The sequence below is a fragment of the Oncorhynchus masou genome, chromosome 21 (genome assembly GCF_036934945.1).
Source record: "Oncorhynchus masou masou isolate Uvic2021 chromosome 21, UVic_Omas_1.1, whole genome shotgun sequence".
NCBI lineage: Eukaryota > Metazoa > Chordata > Actinopteri > Salmoniformes > Salmonidae > Oncorhynchus > Oncorhynchus masou.
In genome coordinates, this window is record NC_088232.1 from 6,052,532 (window position 1) to 6,075,696 (window position 23,165).

At 44.0% G+C, this 23,165-nt stretch overlaps 1 protein-coding gene across 1 annotated transcript; it reads right to left on the reverse strand.

Moving 5' to 3' along the window:
- Positions 1-747: 747 nt before the first annotated feature.
- On the reverse strand, positions 748-9,351 carry LOC135507622 (Wilms tumor protein-like). Its single transcript, XM_064927180.1, has 3 exons — positions 8,909-9,351; positions 8,406-8,536; positions 748-7,354 (listed from the first exon to the last, which is right to left on the reverse strand). The coding sequence occupies exons 1-3, from the start codon at positions 9,189-9,191 to the stop codon at positions 6,287-6,289; spliced, it is 1,482 nt and encodes a 493-aa protein (XP_064783252.1). The 5' UTR covers positions 9,192-9,351; the 3' UTR covers positions 748-6,286.
- Positions 9,352-23,165: the final 13,814 nt, after the last annotated feature.

The following is a 23,165-nucleotide window of genomic DNA, read 5'->3' on the forward strand; positions in this document are numbered from 1 at the left end:
CATCATGCAAGCGGTCAGACAAGTAAAAATGGTCAGTAAAGATTTTTTTTTTTTTTTTTTTTTTTTTTTTAAATGTGTCATTACTTTGCCCCTTGATAACCAGCACACTTCTCCTGTATATTGTAAAAGTGTTACATGGTTGCTGCCCATATCATTGCATAGTGCAGAAAATAGACAAGAGTTCAGGGGCCTTACTTAAACAAAGTTAACCATTTTCACTGTAGTGTCCAAAACATTTTTCAAGCGGTCATGCACGTGCGTTACCACTCCACTATGTCTCCCTGTTATGGCTTTTGCCATGTACAGATACCAACATGAGCAGCAGCTATGTTTGGCTACATACTGACAGTTAGTGGAATTCCCGCGAGAGAGTAATATTTTATGTGACTGGATGTTAATTATTTGACTAGGCTACCTGTATTTGACATTGTGTTGTTATTTCGCTTAACACTAGATGGTTTAATTTCATTTTTGGCAGTGAAACGAGGCTACTCAGGCGAGAAAAAAATAATAATATCACACCAATGTTAAATATAAATGGACTGAAAATGTCCCAAAAATGTGTAAAAAAAAAGTGAATCGCATTTTTATTTGTCATACCCCAGACGGAATTGGGCGTACCCATCCCAATACTTTTAGATCATTGTATATTTAGTTATAAAGGGCTATCGGGTGTACTGTATGCTAAATATGGTGATATCTGATGCAATGTATACAAAAGAGTGTCTCAATTAAAGTCTTAGAATGAACAATCCCATTTTGTGTTTATTAAACATAAATAAGTTTAAAATACACCATATAAAAACCACATACACGTCTAAACTACAAATCTGCATCATAAACTACATTCATTCTCTCATTAAGTGTATTGGGAAAGAAATTAAGTAGTTGAATGGAAGTTATGAAATAAGCATTTGGGAACATCATATACAGTGCCTTCATAACATTTTCACACCCCTTGACCTTTTCCACATTTTGTTGTTTTACCATGTAGGATAAAAATTGATTCAATTGAGAGAAAAAACATCAATCTACACAAAATACTCTGTCAAAGTGGAAGAAAAATTCTAACATTTTTATTTAAAAAAATTGAAAAATAAAACACTAATATATCATAATTAGATAAGTATTTAACCCCCTGAGTCAATACATGTTAGAATCACCCTTAAGCCTTTCTGGGTAAGTCTAAGAGCTTTTCACACCTGGATTAACCAGCAATTGCCTATTATTCTCTTAAAAAATCTTCAAGTTCTCGAAGCTGTGTGCCAGAAGAGAAAAATAACTTGTCCCAGCCATGAAAGCTGCCAAAGCGTGTGGGTACATTGCTTACATCCACTATGACAGGCTTATTGTCCACCCGCAGAAAACACACACACACCAACTGATTAATGGACTGCTGAATAGTTTTTTTTCCTCGTTTGTTTGTTCTTTTCCATATTATGTATGTCTCTGAGCAGCTACCCAGGAAAGGGCAAAAACATTTGCTCATATTAATATATGTAGCCTTAGAAATAAGGTTAATGAAAATCAATAACTTGCTAACATCAGATAGCATTCAAATATTAGCCATTTCTGTGACTCGCTTAGATAATTCCTTTGATGATACAGCAGTAGTAATGCAAGGATAACATCTATAGAAGACACAGGAATGCTTATGGGGGAGGTGTTGCTATATACAGTGCCTTCGGAAAGTATTCAGACCCATTGACTTTTTTCAAATTTTGTTACGTTACAGCTTTCCTCTAAAATTTATTTTTAAATAAAATTAAAAAAATCTCAGCAATCTACACACAATACTCTTTGCAAATTTAAAACCAAAGATACATTATTTTCACAAGTATTCAGACCCTTTGCTTTGAGACTCAAAATTGAGCTCAAGTGCATCCTGTTTCCATTGATCATCTTTGAGATGTTTCTACAACTTGATTGGAGTCCACCTGTGGTAAATTCAATTGATTGGACATGATTTGGAAAGGCACACACCTGTTTATATAAAGGGCCCACAATTGACAGTGTGTGGCAAAGCAAAAACCAATCCATATGGTCGAAGGAAAAACCTGGGGAAGGGTACCAAAACATTTCTGCAGCATTGAAGGTCTCCAAGAATACAGTGGGCTCCATCATTCTTAAATGGAAGAAGTTTGGAACTACCAAGACTTCCTAGAGCTGGCCGCCAGGCCAAACTGAGAAATCGGGGGAGAAGGGCCTTGGTCAGGGAGATGACCAAGAACCCAATGGTTAGTCTGACAGAGCTCTAGAGTTCCTCTGTGGAGATGGGAGAACCTTCCAGAAGGACAACCATCTCTGCAGCACTCCACCAATCAAGCCTTTATGGGGTGAAGGTTCACCGTCCAAAAGGATAACGACCTTAAGTACCACTCTTTTATCTGTATACATCAATGATGTCGCTCTTGCTGCTGGTGATTCTCTGATCCACCTCTACGCAGACAACACCATTCTGTATACTTCTTGGGCCGATTTCAAGTTTTCATAACAATCAGAAATCGGTATTTTTGGACACCGATTTTTTTTTTTACACCTTTATTTAACTGGGCAAGTCAGTTAAGAACACATTCTTATTTTCAATTACTGCCTAGGAACAGTGGGTTACCTGCCTCGTTCAGGGGCAGAACGACAGATTTTCACCTTGTCAGCTCGGGGGATCCAGTCTTGCAACCTTACAGTTAACTAGTCCAACGCAATAACGACCTGCCTCTTGTTGCACTCCACAAGGAGACTGACTGCCTGTTACACAAATGCAGTAAACCAAGGTAAGTTGTTAGCTAGCATTAAACTTATCTTATAAAAAACAATCAATCATAATCACTAGTTATCATCAATCATGTGTAGTTATTACTAGATATTATCTAGCATGCCATGCGTTGCGTATAATCTGACTGAGCAGTGGTAGGCAGAAGCAGGTGCGTAAACATTCATTCAAACAGCACATTCGTGCATTTTGCCAGCAGCTCTTCGTTGTGCGTCAAGCATTGCGCTGTTTATGACTTCAAGCATATCAACTCCCGAGATGAGGCTGGTGTAACCGACGTGAAATGGCTGGCTAGTTAGCGCAAGCTAATAGCGTTTCAAACGTCACTCGCTCGCTCTGAGCCTTGGTGTGGTTGTTTCCCTTGCTCTGCATGGGTAACGCTGCTTCGAGGGTGGCTGTTGTCATTGTGTTCCTGGTTTGAGCCCAGGGAGGAGCAAGGAGAGGGACGGAAGCTATACTGTTACACTGGCAATACTAAAGTGCCTATAAGAACATCCAATAGTCAAAGGTTAATGAAATACAAATGGTAAAGAGAGAAATAGTCCTATAATAACTACAACCTAAAACTTCTTACCCGGGAATATTGAAGACTCATGTTAATAAAAGGAACCACCAGCTTTCATATGTTCTATTGTTCTGAGCAAGGATTCAAACGTTAGCTTTCTTACATGGCAAATATTGCACTTTTACTTTTTCCAACACTTTGTTTTTGCATTATTTAAACCAAATTGAACATGTCTATTATTTATTTGAGGCCAAATTTATTTTATTGGTGTATTATATTAAGTTAAAATAAGTGTTCATTCAGTATTGTTGTAACTGTCATTATTACAAATAAATTTAAAACCAGCCGATTATCGGTATCGGCTTTTTTGGTCCTCCAATAATCGGTAGCGGCGTTGAAAAATCATAATCGGTCGACCTCTACTCTGGACGGTTCTGACTTATAATATGTGGAAAACTACAAATACCTAGGTGTTTGGTTAACTGTAAACTCTCCTTCCAGACTCATATTAAGCATCTCCAATCCAAAATTAAATCTAGAATCGGCTTCCTATTTCGCAACAACGCATCCTTCACTCATGCTGCCAAACATACCCTCGTAAAACTGTCTATCCTGCCGATCCTTGACTTCGGCGATGTCATTTACAAAATAGCCCCCAAAACTCTACTCAGAAAATTGGATGCACAGTGTCTATCACAGTGCCATCCGTTTTGTCACCAAAGCCTCATATACTACCCACCACTGTGACCTGTATCCTCTCGTTGGCTGGCCCTCGCTTCATATTCGTCGCCAAACCCACTGGCTCCAGGTCATCTATAAGTCTTTGCTAGGCAAAGCCCCGCCTTATCTCAGCTCACTGGTCACCATAGCAGCACCTACCCGTAGCACGCACTCCAGCAGGTATATTTCACTGGTCACCCCCAAAGCCAATTCCTCCTTTGGCCGCATTTCCTTCCAGTTCTCTGTTACCAATGACTGGAACGAATTGCAAAAATCACTGAAGCTAGATACTCATATCTCCCTCACTAACTTTAAGCACCAGCTGTCAGAGCAGCTCACAGATCACTGCACCTGTTTATAGCCCATCTGTAAATAGCCCATCCAACTACCTCATCCCCATTCTGAATTTATTTTATCTTGCTCCTTTGCACATTCATCTTCTGCACATCTACCATTCCAGTGTTTAATTGCTATATTGTAATTACATCGCCACCGTGGCCTATTTATTGCCTTACCTCCCTTATCTTACCTCATTTGCACACACTGTATATAGACTTTTTCTATTGTGTTATTGACTGTATGTTTGTTCATTCCATGTGTAACTCTGTGTTGTTGTTTGTGTCGCACTGCTTTGCTTTATCTTGGCCAGGTCGAAGTTGTAAATGAGAACTTGTTCTCAACTAGCCTACCTGGTTAAATAAAGGTGAAATGAAATTTTTAAAAGTACACAGCCAAGACAATGCAGGAATGGCTTCGGGACAAGTCTCTGGATGTCTTGAGTGGCCCAGCCAGAGACCGGACTTGAACCCAAACGAACATCTCTGGAGAGACCTGAAAATAGCTGTGCAGCAACGCTCCCCATCCAACCTGACTGAGCTCGAGAGGATCTGCAGAGAAGAATGAGAGAAACTCCTCAAATACAGGTGTTCCAAGCTTGTAGAGTCATCCCCAAGAAGACTCGAGGATGTAATCGCTGCCAAAGGTGCTTCAACAAAGTACTGAGTAAAGGGTCTGAATACTTATGTAAATGTGATATTTCAGAGTGTGCAAAGCTGTCATCAAGGCAAAGGGTGGCTACTTCGAAGAATCTAAAATATATGGTTTTGTTTGGTTATTACATGATTCCATACGTGTTATTTCAGTTTTGATGTCTTTACTATTATTCTACAATGTAGAAAATAGTCAAAATAAAAGAAAAACCCTTGAATGAGTAGGTGTGTCCAAAACTTTTGACTGGTACATTTTCTTGATGTGAAGTCACATTACGTCTGCCGTTTTTGATCGACCCAAGACAGTTCTACGGAAACACACATCGATAGGCAACTGTCATCTATTTTCTACGCAAACTTTCTAAATGTCAATGAAAAATCTCTGGGCAAATTTATGGAAACATAGTTAATGAGTTGAATCAGCTGTATTTTGTCTGGGGCTACAACAACAAATGTGTGCTGTTGGGGGTTACTCGAGGACTAGATTTGGGAACCACTGGCCCACACAGTACAAACACATTTTCTTATGCCTTATACACGGAGTGTGCAAAACAATAGGATCAGCTTCCTAATATGGAGTTACATCCCTTTTTGCCATCAGAACATCCTCAATTCGTCGGGGCATTGACTCAAAAGGTCTCCAGTGCTTCCAGAATTGTGTCAAGTTGGCTCGATGTCCTTCGGGTGGTGGACCATTCTTGATACACAAGGGAAACAGCAGCGTTGCAGTTCTTGACACACTCAAACAGGTGCGCCTGGCACTTACTAACATACCCTGCACTTAAATTTGTTGTCTTGCCCATTCACCCTCTGAACGGCACACATACATAATCCATGCCTCAATTCTCTCAAGCCTTAAAAAAAAGATTCTTTAACCTGTCTCCTGCCCTTCATCTACACTGATTGAATTGAATTTAACAAGTGACATGAATAAGGGATCATACTGTAGGTTTCACCTGCATTCATGGAAAGAGCAGTTGTTCCTAATGTTTTGTACACTCAGTGTATATCACACGTCTGAAAGCAACATTCCTCCCGAATATTCAACACTAAAACATGTTACTCTCGTAATTCCAAATTCAACTGCGGATCTTTTGACAATTCATCTTTGTCTTTAATGCAGGGTTTGATCTAAATGTCAGAAGCTATCGAGTGGAATGGTTTTCTGCTGGTGTATCCTGAGGTAGCTCCTCTCTGAGAACCTCTTCCTGCAGTGTGAACCACCTCTCCCGTGTGGACCTTCAGGTGCATCTTCAGCTGGTGCTGGCGGTAGAATCTCTTCTCACACTGGTGGCAGCTGTATTATTTCTCCCCTGTGTGGACCCTCTGGTGTCTCTTCAGGTTGCCAGCATGGGCAAAGCGCATGTTACACTGGGTACAGCTGAATGGTTTCTCCCCTGTGTGGACCCTCTGGTGCCTCTTCAGGTCACCAGCCTGGGCGAAGCGAATATGACACTGGGTACAGCTGTAGGGTTTCTCCCCTGTGTGGACCCTCTGGTGGATCTCCACCTTCTGGGGGCAGCTGAAGCCTTTGTTACAGAACGCGCAGAGGAACCGTTTCTCTTTACTTTTTCCTGAAGTTGCTCCCCCACCCAGAGCCTGGGCCCTAACCCTGTCGTTTGAATTCAATACCTGATCGAAAAGGACATGGCTGTGTGAATCGGAAGGCCCCATTGACGTGGACACTGGGTTGTGATCCCTGAACTCGTGTAAAGGGGAGTGGGTCCCAACATTTAGATTTGTCTCCAAGCTTTCCCTGTAGTCTAAGAAGTCACTGCTGTTGCCCTGCGAGTGTCCTTCTCCTAAATGAGTCTTGTCTTCATTCCATTTCAGAGCGTCGCCCTCCACCTTTACAGTCACATCATCTAAGGCCAGACTCTCCCCTTTCTCATCCAGGCACTTTTCAGAGTATACACTACTACTGTACCGGTTCCAGTCCCCTCTCATTGGATTAGTCTGTGTGTCTAAGCCCACAGGCAAGTCAACAGGTATCATCTGTGTCTCTGTAGCGTATGAACAGGACGGATCATTGACAGTCTGTAACGAGTCACTTGGGTCCTGATGGGACAGAACCGTTGTCGGGCTATGGTTACCATGAAGTAAATACTCTGAGTGGGGAGCAGGAGGAGAGCCCAGTCGCTCCAGCCCCGTTGAAGTGTTGGGGTATGTCTCTGTCTTGAAGATGGTGTTCTGTGTTCCACTGACCTCCGTGATGCTGCTGGGCTGTGCTGGGGCGGTGGTTGGGTCCTCCGTGGCTACAGGGGGTGCTCCAGCCACTGCAGTCTGGCAGTCTCTGCTGTGCCGTGGGTCCTCTTCTCCTTCAGCCATCTCCTGCTTAACCCCAGGACCTGCAGCCTCTACATCTGCAGACTGACACAAGAGAGGATGTTATTCCCGTACATGAGTTGAATAACAATGTCATAGGGAAGTCTCACGAGAAATGAGGATGTAGATGTGCAATGCATTCGAAAAGTATTCAGACCCCTTCACTTTTTCCACACTTTGTTATGTTACAGCTTTATTCAGAATGTCCTCAATCTCCACCAATCAGGTACTTATGGTAGAGTTGCCAGACGGAAGACACTCAGTAAAAGGCACATGACTGCCCACTTGGAGTTTGCTAAAAGGCACCCAAAGGACTCTCAGACCATGAGAAACAAGATTCTCTGGTCTGATGAAACCAAGACTCAATGCCAAGTGTCACGTCTGGACGAAACCAGGCACCGATCATCACCTGGCCAATACCATCCCTACGGTGAAGCATGGTGGTGGCAGAATCATGCTGTGGGGATGTTTTTCAGAGGCAGGGATTGGGAGACTAGTCAAGATCGAGGGAACGATGAACAGAACAAAGTAAGAGAGATCCTTGTTAGAAACCTGCTCAGAACCTAAGACTGGGGTGAAGTTTCATCTTCCAACATGACAATGACCCTAAGCACACAGCCAAGACCACGCAGGAGTGGCTTTGTGATAAGTCTCTGAATATCCTTGAGTGGCCCAGCCAGAGCCTGGAATTGAACCCGATCGAACATCTCTGGAGTGACCTGAAAATAGCTGTGCATCCAACCTGACAGAGCTTGAGAGGATCTGCATAGAAGGATGGGAGTAACTCTTCAAATACAGGTGTTCCAAGCTTGTAGCGTCATCCCCAAGAAGACTCGTGGCTGTAATCGCTGACAAAGAGGCTTCAACCAAGTACTGAGTAAAGGGTCTGAACACTTATGTAAATGTAATATCAGTTTTTTTTTGTTTATTTTATTATTTGATTGATGTATGAAAAAAACAATTGAATCAATTTCAGAATAAGGCTGTAATGTAAGAAAAGGTAGAAAATGCACTGTAAGGAACTGAATAGCTGAGGGGAGCCTTTGGGAAATAAACGGGCCACATTTGATTGACAAAGTAACACTATTACACTAACCTCTATCACGATAATGTGCTGGGTTGAGGTTCCACTCCCTTCATCAACAGTGATTGGTTGGTCATCTCTCCATGTAGTGTGTTCAGCTGGCTTCACAAAGCATCCGTGGCCTCCAGTGAGATATCCTTCACCTGAGAGTGATTGGGAGAAAAGAGGTGGTTTGCTAAAAGGCACCCAAAACACCATTGACAGTTTTGACACTGTAAGGTAACACTTCTCATAACTTCTTGATACACTATTTATAAATTGATTTATGTTCCATGCATCATATTATTTTCAATTAGTAAATAATAGGAAATGTTGTAAATCAATAATCTGGTTAAAATATGACAGTGTCTTTGTTCAAGATAACTAAGGAATCAGTGGAATTATTCCTTGCAATCCAAAAATTGACCAACACCCGATTTTGGTTAAGCATGTGTACTTAACACATGTAAAGTCACACGTGCGCTGAGGGGAACAGGGCACTATGCCCGGCAGTCTTGGCCTTCTGCTAAATGTACCTTTTGCCATTCCTCTGTATCGGTCGAGGATCTTGACACTACTGGGACGACTTGCGAGGGCGCGCTCTCGCATTGTCCCCTCTGCGCGCTCCCGTGCCATCTTCAGTTCCAGTAGCTGTAGTTTCCTCCGCAATGTCCTGTTATCTTTCTGGCTTTGAGTTATTTCCAAACGAAACACTGCATAGTCGTCGTCTACGAGTTTACAGATCTCTGCCACGGCTGCATTCGCTAACACCTCCATGACGGAGGCTATTTGAGTGTGAAAAACCATATAGTTAGTCATTGTTAGCAGCTAGCTAGCTTTGCCTAAATAACATATGCCAACTAAATCCTATTTCCAACGCGAATTAAAAACGCTAACGTAGAAATTGTAATTGGACACTGCGGTTTTGTTGTTTGCGCAAAAGTCTGACCAAAGGCAGTACAGAAACTCTGTGGTCCAACAATTGTGACGCAGGCAAGAAGAACTAAGTACTTCCGAGTCACGGATTTTTGGAATCCCGAATAAGAGTCTTGTAGTGCCAAAATAATGGAAAAGGTCCACAATTATCGATCTATTTTATACTAGTTATCATACAAATAATACTTGAAAGTATTTCTATGTGATTCATGTTTTATTTTTTACAGCCTAAATGGTCAACAATGTTTTTTTTGTGTGTTAGTCCTATCATTTATTGGACTGTACCACAGGAGGTTGGTGGCACCTTAATTGGGGAGGACAGGCTCATGGTAACAGCTGGAGTGGAACATTATCAAATGTTATTCCATTTGCGCCTTTCCATACATTATTATGAGCCGTCCTCCCCTTAGCTGCCTCCACTGGACTGTACCGCAAGAATGAGCAGCAACGCTCCTTGGGGTGTAAACTTTGTGGATTTGGAATGTAGATGTAGAATGAGTAGAATGATTTTCCCTTTTACTGAGACACAACGTACAGGCAATTGTGTATTTGTATTGGTATTTATTATGGATCCCAGGCAGCAGCTACTCTTCCTGGGGGCCAGCAAAATTAATGCAATTATACAATTTAAAAAACCTTACAATACATTTACAACAGATTTCACAACACATTAAGTGTGTGCCCTCAGGCCCCTACTCTACTACCACATATCTACAACACAAAATCCATGTGTATGTGTGTGTATAGTGCGTATGTTATTGTGTGTGTGTATGCATATGTCTGTGTCTATGTTTATGTTGCTTCACAGACCCCCTTGTTCCATAAGGTGTAATTTGTATCTGTTTTTTAAATCTAATTTTACTGCTTGCATGAGTTACTTGGAGTCATGGCTCTATGTAGTTTTGTGTGCCTCCCATAGTCTGTTCTGAACATGGGGACTGTGAAGAGACCCCTGGTGTCCCATGTCTTATGTGGTATGCATGGGTGTCTAAGCTGTGTGCAAGTAGTTCAAATAGACAGCTCGGTGCATTCAACATGTCAATTACTCTCACAAATCCACTTTGGGCCAGGAGAGATTGACATGCATATTATTAATGTTTGCTCTCTGTGTACATCCAAGGGCCAGCCTGCTGCCCTGTTCTGAGCCTATTGCATTTTTCCTAAGTCCCTCTTTGTGGCACCTGACCACCCAACTGAACAGTAGTCCAGGTTGTGACAAAACTAGGGCCTGCAGGACCTGCCTTGTTGATAGTGCTGTTCAGAAGGCAGAGTAGCGCTTTATTATGCACAGACTTCTCCCCATCTTAGCTACTGTTGTATCAATATGTTTTGACCATGACAGCGTTACTCCAAGCAGTTTAGTTTTTGAAATATTTAGGACTAACTTATTACTTGCCACCCATTCTGAAACTAACTGTACCTCTTTGTTAAGTGTTGCAGTCATTGCAGTCTCTGTAATAGCTGACGTGTATAGTGTTGAGTCTTCCGCATACATAGACACACTGGCTTTCCTCAACATTATATTGTTATGATTAGAACACAGAAAAATCCTAACTCAGAAGGGGAAATGGAGTGTTACACTTTAATGCCAGCACACCAAACAACAAGTCATGTGAGAATGTGAGCAAACCCAGATGCTCAACTGAGGCACTTAGTCATCCAAAAAAAACTCTTACCCCAAGACACTTCACATGACAACTATAATAGGTCAGCTAAAGAATGGTGCCCAGATATCCCCTGCGTACATCTCAAACCACAGTGCTACGATTTCTCCCCATTGCGGACACTCCTATGTCTGGTAAGGTTACTCAGGAAGAAGAAGCTCTTGTAACATAGTTTACACTTGATGGGCCTCTCCTTGGTGAGAACGGTCTGGTGCCTCTTCACATAGTTTGCCTCAGTGAAGCAGTTCCCAAAAGTGGGGCAGGCGCACAGCTTGTCAGCGTCCGTCCTAATGCTCGACCTCTCACGTTGTGACCCAATGACACTAGAGGTAGAAACAGAAGCAATCACCCTCATGTGGTTAGTCTTTGAGCTCCCTCCTTGACCTCGAGCCATTGTTTGGGTGTTGTTGGGATTGTGTGCTGTGTTATAGGCTAGATACCTCTTGTGTTGAACACCCATCCTGTATTGGTGGGGTAACCATGAGGTAACTGAGGAAGGCCTAGACCTTCTATGAACCCATTCACTAGGCATTAGACGATATCCTGAAAGAGAAGACAGACTTCCTATTAGACTACCACCAGGGGGGTCTCCCACAACTCTCCGTGAAGGCTGAAGCCCAGGGTGACCTGCTCAGTTCATCATGGATACTCTGGTGTTTGTATCATAGGAACAGGAGGGTCTATCTCTATCAGCCCCAGGTCCGGCTCCATCCCTGCACTGAGCCTGAAGAGAATGGTCTGGGCTGCAGACTGGATCCCTGACTGGAGCCTCTGTCTCACTGATGACCACCAGGACTGAAGTTCAGTCCACCTGTCCACTGGTTGTGTTTTGTGCAATGGTGGAGTCTCTGTCCCTTGCGGTTCGGTCCTGGTTCTGACTCGGGAAGGAAGAGCAATGGCTTCTGATCCAGGGTCAGGGTTTGTGACCAGCCGCTTTAAAGTCTCTCACCCAGCATGGACTGCCGACTGTCATAACAAATGGGCATTTTCATGTAAAAGGATCCATGAGCACTGTCATGACATTTGCCTGGGGTTCGGTTTATTACAGTCACAAATACCTCTTCCCCCTTTTTCCTCTCTCTACCCTACTGATGTGACATTTGAAAACCCCTTGGTTAACATAGAGATTCTGGGAACATCAGAAGGTGGGGGGAAATTAACTATATTCTGGTAATCCGACCAATTGAACATATGCGGTGGTACTTAATGAATATGATGTCAGTTCGGTTGTCATCTGAGACATAATCATCGATGATAGAATGACAAACTCTACCGTGGAAAGTCTACACATCAGAGTTATCGGATTCATATGGAATTGTTGTTCAATTTAAATGTTTGAATATAAAATTATTAGTGAAAAGATTAAATGTAATTTTAGCTTCCAAATGAGAGATTTGAGTGGCCCGCCCCTGTGAAGAGACATGGGTTATAAAACTTTTCAAACACACCCTTCAAAGCTCCACTATATAAAGCCTTGACGAAAATGTAACCTCCTGTTCCAAGTACCTGAGGTCTGCAGCATCTGCGTTAAAAGGACTAACATGTCAACTACAGAACTAAGCCAACCTCAGCGTGAGCTTTGGTTGCGAATGGTATGAACTTTGAACTCTTATTCACTACAGAAGTGATACCTCCTAGCCGTTGAGTTAGCCACAGCAGCTGCAAACGCGGGCTAGGAAAGAACAGACAGAGTATCCCATCTACCACACAACAACGTTACTACAATGTATACAATTGACCACCAGAGACATTCTTCAAAGGACTCGGTTTGGCAACACGGCCTTCCTTCTACCACAAACCTACCGAAGCGCAGCTCAGAGAAAATATTTATTGCATTTTCCTTTTCCAAATGGGCGGTAATTTAGAATGCATAAGATACTGTATTTACGATAGCACAGCTTCTCCCTTTGTCCCTCAGTCTTCCCGCTCTTTCACTCAAACCCAGCCCCTTTTCTTTTGTGTAACCAGCTGTCATATCTGTTCCGCCCGCTAGGGACGTTTTCCTTTATGAAGTAATTTGTAATCAAGGTATAATTCATTCTTTGTATATGTAATTCTGTGTGATTAGTTCGGTATTTAGTAAATAAATAATTAAACCCAATTTTGTATTGCTGATTCAACTTGTTAGCCAGGGTTTGTGAAGATAACCAAGAATTTACAACTTTCAGATGAGACTGAATTAAGGAGACGATTAATATTGACTGCTATTGATGTAAAATATGACTAGGTCTTTAAAAGTTTATTTGGAAGATAACCGTGTCAGGATTTGGCCAGGGTTGTTCCGGGTTTTGGTCACTAGATGCCCCCATTGTGCTTTTTGACCTTATGTTTTTTCCCTTGTTCCCCATTATTATTTGCACCTGTACCTCGTTTCCCCTGATTGTATTTAAACCCTTAGTTTCCCTCAGTTCTGTGCTCTGTGTTTGTATGTTAGCACCCAGCCCTAGTGTTCTGTGTTTTCCTGTCGATTCCGGTGGATGCTCTTGTGGAATTCTTTTTGTTTTTGAGTGTCTCTTGAGGCTTTTTTGTGCTATTCCTACCACCTTTTGGATTTGCCATTTTTGTATTTAAGGACTTCTCCTTTTTACTTTATTAAATACACCGTCTTAAGTACTGCTGTGTCTGCCTCATCTTCTGGGTTCTGCTGACTATTCGTGGCTCAGTTGGTTAAGTGACTGTTTCTCACTCCGGAGACCCAGGTTCGTAACTGGGTCCTGACAGAAACACAGAGTCAAAAATGAACCCAGAGGCAGCCAGTTCCCAGGACCTTTTTGCCATGCTGTCCCACCACCAGGAGACTGTCCAACGCCACGAAGCTGCCCTGGTTCAGCAAGAGGCCTTAATGGCTAGACATTCTCATCTTCTGTCGGAGATGCTGACTTCCATTAACCAAATACCTGATCGTCTTACCCCGGCAACAGTTCCCGTCCCAGTACCTCAGATTCACGTACCCATGGCAGTTAACCCCCTGGCTGAACCTCGTCTTCCACCTCCTCAACGGTTCTCAGGTGATCCAAGTGCTTGTAAAGGCTTTCTCACTCAATGTTCTCTCTCCTTTGAGCTGCAACCCTCGTCGTTTCCCACCGACCGGTCTAAGATCGCATATATCATCACCCTGCTGTCGGAAAAAGCCCTGGCCTGGGCTACTGCTGTGTGGGATGCCCATAGTTCCTGCTGTGCCAGCTACTCTGCCTTTGCTGAGGAATTCAAATGAGTGTTTCAAGGCCCAAGCAGTGGTTCTGACTCAGCCAAACAGCTCCTGACTCTCCATCAAGGTTGGCGCAGCGTGACGGACTATGCCATCCAGTTCCGCACGGTGGCAGCAGCGAGTGGCTGGAACAACGAGGCGCTCACGGTGTGCTTTCTGAAAGGCCTTTCCGACACTATCCAAGATGAACTGGCCACTCGGGAACCACCGGACAATCTCGAGTCCCTGATCAAGTTGGCCTCACGCATTGACCAGCGTCTGAGAGAGAGAGAACTCAACCGTAGATCTCTAGCTCCTATCAGTCCCAGCTCCGAGTCCCCACCTTTATCATCGCTGGCTCCACCGGAACCCATGCAGATTGGACGCATCTCCCAGGCTGAGAGAGACCGCCGGATGAGGGAGCGACGCTGTCTATATTGCGGCAAACCGGGCCATTTCCGTTCCACGTGTCCCGGGCTCCAGGGAAACGCTCTGTCCCGTACAGACCGGGGGAACTGTAACGGGAAACATAACCTCCTCCCATCCGTCCAACTCCCGTCTGCTCATTCCAGTCACCCTCTCCTGGGACAACCACAAGCTTCACCTTCAAGCCTTGGTAGACTCTGGAGCCGCAGGTAACTTCATGGATGGTGTCTGGGCGAAGGAGAATGGCGTTCCCTCTGAACCTCTAAGTGACCCCATGAGGGTTACTACATTGGATGGAAGCCCTTTGGGATCTGGACTTGTCACTCATGTCACTACCTCCTTGAGACTTTCAGTTTCACAACACCAGGAATTGATGAACTTTCATTTGATCTCCTGTTCCGAGTTCCCTCTCGTCCTTGGATACCCCTGGCTTCACAGCCATAACCCTCACATCGACTGGTCTGTGGGCACTATCAAGCAGTGGGGTCCTACGTGCCAAGCTACTTGTATTTTCCAGAATTCCCGAGTTCTACTCCCGAGTCTTTAGAATCCATCGACCTGACCCGAGTTCCCGAGTGTTACCATGACCTCAAACTGGTGTTTAGCAAACAGAGGGCCACCATGCTACCACCCCATAGATCTTACGATTGCCCCATCGACCTGTTTCCGGGCACTTGCCCCCCAGGGGTCGGATCTTTTCCCTATCTCCACCCGAACGAGCTGCTATGGATACCTACATCAAGGACTCTCTGGAAGCAGGCCTCATGCGTCCATCAACCTCCCCGGCGGGAGCAGGGTTTTTCTTTGTGGCCAAGAAAGATGGTGGATTACGTCCTTGCATCGACTACCGGGGACTCAATGACATAACCGTCCGTAACCGTTACCCGCTACCCCTTATGGCCACAGCCTTCGAGCTGCTCCAGGAAGCAGTTGTTTTCACTAAGCTTGACCTGCGGAACGCATACCATCTTGTGCGGATCAGACCTGGTGACGAGTGGAAGACCGCTTTCAACACGCCTACTGGTCACTATGAATACTTGGTGATGCCCTTCGGCCTGACCAACGCCCCAGCGGTGTTCCAAGCGCTCATAAACGATGTGCTTAGGGATATGCTTAACATATTTGTGTTCGTTTACTTGGATGACATCCTCATCTTTTCGAGCTCCCTTCAAGAACACACTAAGCATGTCAGACAAGTACTCAAACGCCTCCTGGACAGCCATCTGTACGTTAAGCCGGAAAAATGTGAATTCCATTCATCCCGAGTACAATTCCTGGGATTTGTAGTGGAACCCGGTCGAGTCCAAATGGACCCTAGGAAGGTAGGGGCGGTAGCGGATTGGCCCACCCCCAAATCCGTTAAGGATGTTCAGCGTTTCCTGGGCTTCACAAACTTTTACCGCAAGTTCATCAAGAACTTCAGTTTGGTGGCAGCTCCTCTCTCAGCTTTAACCAAAGGTGGCAATGCAAGGTTTTTGTGGGGAAGAGAAGCTGAGACGGCCTTCCAAGGACTCAAGCAGCGCGTCCTCTCTGCTCCCATCCTGATACTACGGATGAACCATTTGTGGTGGAGGTAGACGCATCAGAGGTTGGTGTTGGAGCTGTCCTGTCTCAGAGGGTGAAGACAAGAAGCTTCATCCGTGCGCTTTCTTCTCACACCGGCTTACCCCGACTGAGAGGAACTACGATGTGGGGGATCGTGAACTCCTAGCGGTTAAGATGGCATTGAAGGAATGGAGACACTGGCTCGAGGGGGCTTCTCACCCGTTTCAAGTGCTTACGGACCACAAAAATCTGGAGTATATCCAGCAGGCGAAGCGGTTGAACTCTAGACAAGCTAGATGGTCTCTTTTCTTCAATCGATTCCAGTTTATCCTCACCTATCGGCCCGGGTCGAAGAATCTCAAACCGGATGCCCTGTCCCGGGTCTACGCTCCGGCCATTCGAGATGACACGGACATGCCTGTCCTTCCTGCTGCTAAGATTGTGGCTCCGATCTCGTGGCAAGTTGAGGATACCGTGAGACGTGCTCAAGCTAGCGAACCGGACCCTAAAGGAGGCCCTGCCAATCGGTTGTTTGTCCCCAAGGCAGTGAGGACTCAGGTCCTTCTGTGGGGGCACTCCTCTCGCCTCACCTGTCATCCGGGCGTAGGTCGCACCTTGGAGTTCATCCAGCGTAAGTTCTGGTGGCCTACCATAAGAGAAGACGTTGCCACTTTCGTCAATGCCTGTCCCGTGTGCTGCCAGGGCAAATCTTCTCACCTCCGCCCTCAAGGACTCCTTCACCCTTTACCTGTTCCCCACAGACCCTGGTCCCATATCTCATTGGACTTTATTACTGGACTTCCTCCATCCCATGGCAATACTACTATCCTAGTCATAATCGACAGGTTTTCAAAGGCGGCCAGGTTCGTCCCTCTGACTAAGTTACCTTCTGCCAAGGAAACGGCTGAGTTGGTAATTAATCATTTGTTCCGAGTCTTCGGCATTCCTCAAGATGTGGCTTCTGACAGAGGTCCCCAGTTCGCCTCAAGGTTTTGGAAGGCCTTCTGCCAACTCATGGGGGCTTCTGCCAGTCTATCTTCAGGGTACCATCCGGAGTCCAACGGCCAAACAGAGAGGATGAATCAAGAGCTGGAAACCACCCTCCGATGTATGACTCGTGACAACCCGTCCAAATGGTCATCCTTTATTGTTTGGGCCGAATACGCGCACAACACCTTGCGCTCCTCCTCCACTGGTATGTCCCCGCACGAGTGTCAGTTTGGCTATGCTCCTCCATTGTTCCCGGACCAGGAGGCAGAAGTCAGAGTGCCTTCAGCCTTGAGGTTCGTCAGACGCTGTCGGCTTATGTGGAGGAAGACCCGTCTTAATCTGATGCGTTCCTCACAGAGGTATCAACAACAAGCCAACAGACGTCGCCGTCCCGGGCCTACCCTGCGCCCCGGCCAGAGAGTCTGGCTTTCCACAAGAGACTTACCTCTACGGGTGGAGTCTCGCAAGCTGTCCCAAAAATACATCGGTCCCTTCAAGGTTGCCAGGAGAGTTAACCCAGTTTCTTATCGCCTACACTTACCCAGATCCCTTAAGATTAATCCCACATTTCATGTGTCATTGTTAAAACCTGTTGTTTTTTCTCCCCTTGTCCCGGCAGACAGACCTCCCCTCCGCCTCGTGTCATTGGAGGCCAGCCGGCTTATACCGTCCACCGGATACTGGATTCCCGCCGGGTGCAGCGGTCCTGGCAGTATCTGGTGGACTGGGAAGGCTACGGTCCTGAGGAGCGCTCCTGGGTTCCTGCCAAAGACATCCTGGACCCTGACCTCATTCGTCAGTTCAGGGTCCTCCACCCTGAGAGAGCTGGTAGGAACGTCAGGAGCCGTTCCTAGGGGGGGGATTCTGTCAGGATTTGGCCAGGGTTGTTCCGGGTTTTTGTCAGTAGATGTCCCCATTGTGCTTTTTGTCCCTGTGTTTTTCCCTTGATCCCCATTATTGTTTGCACCTGTGTCTCGTTTCCCCTGATTGTATTTAAACCCTTTGTTTCCCTCAGTTCTGTGCTCTGTGTTTGTATGTTGGCACCTGCCCTAGTGTTCTGTGTGCTCTTGTCGATTCCGGGTGAAGTTCTTGTGGTATTCTGTTTTTTTGTTTTTTGTTTATTTTTGGTGAGTTTCTTTTGAGGTCTTTTTGTGTTTTTTCCCTACCACCTTTTGGATTTGCCATTTTTGTTTTTTTAGGATTTTTCTTTATTAAATACACCGTCTTAAGTACTGCTGTGTCTGCCTCATCTTCTGGGTTCTGCTGTCTATTCGTGGCTCAGTTCGTTAAGTGACTGTTTCTCACTCCGGAGACCCAGGTTCGAAACCGGGTCCTGACAGAATCTGCGCCATTTGGGAGCCCCCACATTTGCAAACATTTCTAAAAACATGTTTTCGCTTTGTCATTATGGGGTGTGTAGATTGATAAGAAAAATATTTTATTTAATACATTTTAGAATAAGGCTGTAACGTAACAAAATGTGGAAAAAGTCAAGGGGTCTGAATACTTTCCACTGAACTCTACTGTGATGTCCAAACTTGTGAAATGTCGATGTACAGTTGAAGTCGGAAGTTTACATACACCTTAGCCAACTACATTTAAACTCAGTTTTTCACAATACCTGACATTTTATCCTAGTAAACATTCCCTGTCTTAGGTCAGTTAGGATCACCACTTTATTTAAAGAATGTTAAATGTCAGAAAAATAGTAGAGAGAATGATTTATTTCAGCTTTTATTTCTTTCATCACATTTCCAGTGGGTCAGAAGTTTACATACACTCAATTAGTATTTGGTAGGTAGCATTGCCTATAAATTGTTTCACTTGGGTCAAACGTTTTGGGTAGCCTTCCACAAGCTTCCCACAATAGAGCTGGTGTAACTTAGTGAGGTTTGTAGACCTTGCTCGCACACGCTTTTTCAGTTCTGCACACAAATTTTCTATAGAATTGAGGTCAGGCCTTTGTGACGGCCACTCCCATACCTTGACTTTGTTGTCCTTAAGCCATTTTGCCACAACTTTGGAAGTATGCTTGGGGTCATTGTCCATTTAGAAGACCCATTTGCGACCAAGCTTTAACTTCCTGACTGATGCCTTGAGATGTTGTTTCAATATATCCACATACTTTTCCTGCCTCATGATGCCATCTATTTTGTGAAGTGCACCAGACCTTCCTGCAGCAAAGCACCCCCACAACATGATGCTGCCAACCCCGTGCTTCACCGTTGGGATGGTGTTCTTCGACCTGCAAGCCTCCCCCTTTTTCTTCCAAATATAACGATAGTCATTATGGCCAAACAGTTCTATTTTTGTTTCATCAGACTGGAGGACATTTCTCCAAAAAGTACGCTCTTTATCCCCATGTGCAGTTGCAAACTGTGGTCTGGCTTTTTTTATGGCGGTTTTGAGGCAGTGGCTTCTTCCTTGCTGAGCAGCCTTTCAGGTTATGTCGATATAGGACTCGTTTTTACTGTGGATATAGATACTTTTGTACCTGTTTCCTCCACTATCTGCACAAGGTCCTTTGCTGTTGTTCTGTGATTGATTTGCACTTTTCGCACCAAAGTACGTTAATCTCTCTCCTTCCTGAGTGGTATGACGGCTGCGTGGTCCCATGGTGTTTATACTTGCGTACTAATGTCTGTACAGATGAATGTTGTACCTTCAGGCGTTTGGAAATTACTTCTAAGGATGAACCAGACTTGTGGAGGTCTGCAATTTTATTTCTGAGGTATTGGCTGATTCCTTTTGATTTTCCCATGATGTCAAGCAAAGAGGCACTGGGTTCAAAGGTAGGCCTTGAAATACATCCACAGGTACACCTCCAATTGACTCAAATTATGTCAATTAGCCCATCAGAAGCTTCTAAAGCCATGACATAATTTTCTAGAATTTCCCAAGCTGTTTAAAGGCACAGTCAACTTAGTGTATGTACACTTCTGACCCACTGGAATTGTGATACAGTGAATTATAAGTGAAATAATCTGTCTGTAAACAATTGTTGGAAAAATGACTTGTGTCATGCACAAAGTAGATGTCCTAACCGACTTGCCAAAACTATAGTTTGTTAACAATAAATTTGTGGAGTGGTTGAAAAACAAGTTTTAATGACTCCAACCTAAGTGTATGTAAACTTCCAACTTCAACTGTACATGATAGGTTTAGATTTTGTCTGGTTCGGACCAACTGTGGTCTTGTTTGGGGGGGTCGAGTGCTTTAGAATAATAGCCCGTGTGTAGATTAATACCCAAATATGCAAAGGTGGATATCGCATATTTCTACCTTTGTGTACCTATTCAGAATTCATCACCATGAACATTCAAATCCATTATTATGCATTTCTGTACAGTACAGATAGGGGACCCATAACGTCATTTCATTACCGTAATTCTGTTAGCGGATGTAAATCAACTTCAATTACTGCAGTTCAAATACCCAAAAAGATGTTCTCAAGGTGTCATGTCATAGCTGACACCCCATTCTTTCTGCAGACATCTTTGCATCTTAATTATTAATTCAATCACTTTTTATAGCTACTGTTTACAGGCCTCCTGGGCCATATACAGCGTTCCTCATTGAGTTCCCAGAATTCCTATCGGACCTTGTAGTCATAGCAGATAATATTCAAATTTTTTGGTGACTTTAATATTCACATGGAAAAGTCCACAGACCCACTCCAAAAGGCTTTCGGAGCCATCATCGACTCAGTGGGTTTTGTCCAACATGTCTCTGGGCCTACTCACTGTCACAGTCATACTCGGGACCTAGTTTTGTCCCATGGAATAAATGTTGTGGAACTTAATGTTTTTCCTAATAATCCTGGACTATCGGCCACCATTTTATTACGTTTGCAATTGCAACAAATAATCTGTTCAGACTCCAACCAAGGAGCATCAAAAGTCGTGCTATAAATTCACAGGCAACACAAAGATTCCTTGATGCCCTTCCAGACTCCCTCTGCTTACTCAAGGACGTCAGAGGACAAAAATCAGTTAACCACCTAACTGAGGAACTCAATTTAACCTTGCGCAATACCCTAGATGCAGTTGCACCCCATAAAACTAAAAACATTTATCATAAGAAATTAGCTCCCTGGTATACAGAAAATACCAGAGCTCTGAAGCAAACTTCCAGAAAATTGGAACGGAAATGGCGCCACACCAAACTGGAAGTCATCCGACTAGCTTGGAAAGACAGTACCGTGCAGTATCGAAGAGCCCTTACTGCTGCTCGATCATCCTATTTTTCCAAATTAATTGAGGAAAATAAGAACAATCCTAAATTTATTTTTGATACTGTCGCAAAGCTAACTAAAAAGCAGCATTCCCCAAGTGAGGAGGGCTCTCACTTCAGCAGTAATAAATTCATGAACTTCTTTGAGGAAAAGATCATGATTATTCGAAAGCAAATTACGGACTCCTCTTTAAATCTGCGTATTCATTCAAAGCTCAGTTGTTCTGAGTCTGCACAACTCTGCCAGGACCTAGGACCAAGAGACACTCAAGTGTTTTAGTACTATATCTCTTGACACAATGATTAAAATAATCATGGCCTCTAACCTCCAAGCTGCATACTGGACCCTATTCCAACTAAACTACTGAAAGAGCTGCTTCCTGTGCTTGGCCCTCCTATATTGAACATAATAAAGGGCTCTCTATCCACCAGATGTGTACCAAACTCACTAAAAGTGGCAGTAGTAAAGCCTCTCTTGAAAAAGCCAAACCTTGACACAGAAAATATAAAAAAACTATCGGCCTATATCGAATCTTCCATTCCTCTCAAAAGTTTTAGAAATGGCTGTTAAGCAGCAACTGCCTTCCTGAAGACAAACAATGTATACAAAATGCTTCAGTCTGGTTTTAGACCCCATCATAGCACTGAAACTGCACTTGTGAAGGTGGTAAATTACCTTTTAATGACATCAGACCGAGGCTCTCCATCTGTCCTCATGCTCCTAGACCTTAGTGCTGCTTTTGATACCATTGATCACCACATTCTTTTGGAGAGATTGGAAACCCAAATTGGTCTACACGGAAAAGTTCTGGCCTGGTTTAGATCTTATCTGTCGGAAAGATATCAGTTTGTCTCTGTGAATGGTTTGTTCTCTGACAAATCAACTGTAAATGTCGGTGTTCCTCAAGGTTCAGTTTTAGGACCACTATTGTTTTCACTATATATTTTACCTCTTGAGGATGTCATTCGAAAGCATCATGTTAACTTTCACTGCTATGCGGATGACACACAGCTGTACATTTCAATGAAACATGGTGAAGCCCCAAAATTTCCCTTGCTAGAAGCATGTGTTTCAGACATAAGGAAGTGGATGGCTGCAAACTTTCTACTTTAAAACTTGGACAAAACAGAGATGCTAGTTCTAGGTCCCAAGAAACAAAGAGATCTTCTGTTGAATCTGACAATTAATGTTAATTGTTGTACAGTAGTCTCAAATAAAACTGTGAAGGACCTTGGCATTACTCTGGACCCTGATCTCTCTTTTGATGAACATATCAAGACTGTTTCAAGGACAGCTTTTTTCCATCTACGTAACATTGCAAAAATCAGAAACTTTCTGTCAAAAATGATGCAAAATAAACTTCAGTTAGTGCTAAATATGGCTGCCAGAATCCTGACTAGAACCAAAAAATGTTATCATATTACTTCAGTGCTCGCCTCCCCACACTGGCTTCCTGTCATGGCAAGGGCTGATTTCAAGGTTTTACTGCTAACCTACAAAGCATTACATGGGCTTGCTCCTACCTATCTCTCTGATTTGGTCCTGCCGTACATACCTACACGTACGCTACGCTCACAAGACACAGGCCTCCTAATTGTCCCTAGAATTTCTAAGCAAACAGCTGGAGGCAGTGCTTTCTTCTATAGAGCTCCATTTTTATGGAATGGTCTGCCTACCCATGTGAGAGACGCAAACTCGGTCTCAACCTTTAAGTCTTTACTGAAGACTCATCTCTTCAGTGGGTCATATGATTGAGTCTAGTCTGGCCCAGGAGTGTGAAGGTGAACGGAAAGGCTCTGGAGCAACGAACC

What these genes read in the sequence shown, in the direction of transcription:
- LOC135507622 (XM_064927180.1), bottom strand. Translation starts at nt 9,191, where the DNA reads ATGACTAACTATATGGTTTTTCACACTCAAATAGCCTCCGTCATGGAG. An exon ending in ATACAGAGGAATGGCAAAAG is followed by an intron (nt 8,537 to 8,908) that starts GTACATTTAGCA and finishes AATCACTCTCAG; the next exon opens with GTGAAGGATATCTCACTGGA. An exon ending in AGCACATTATCGTGATAGAG is followed by an intron (nt 7,355 to 8,405) that starts GTTAGTGTAATA and finishes CTCTTGTGTCAG; the next exon opens with TCTGCAGATGTAGAGGCTGC.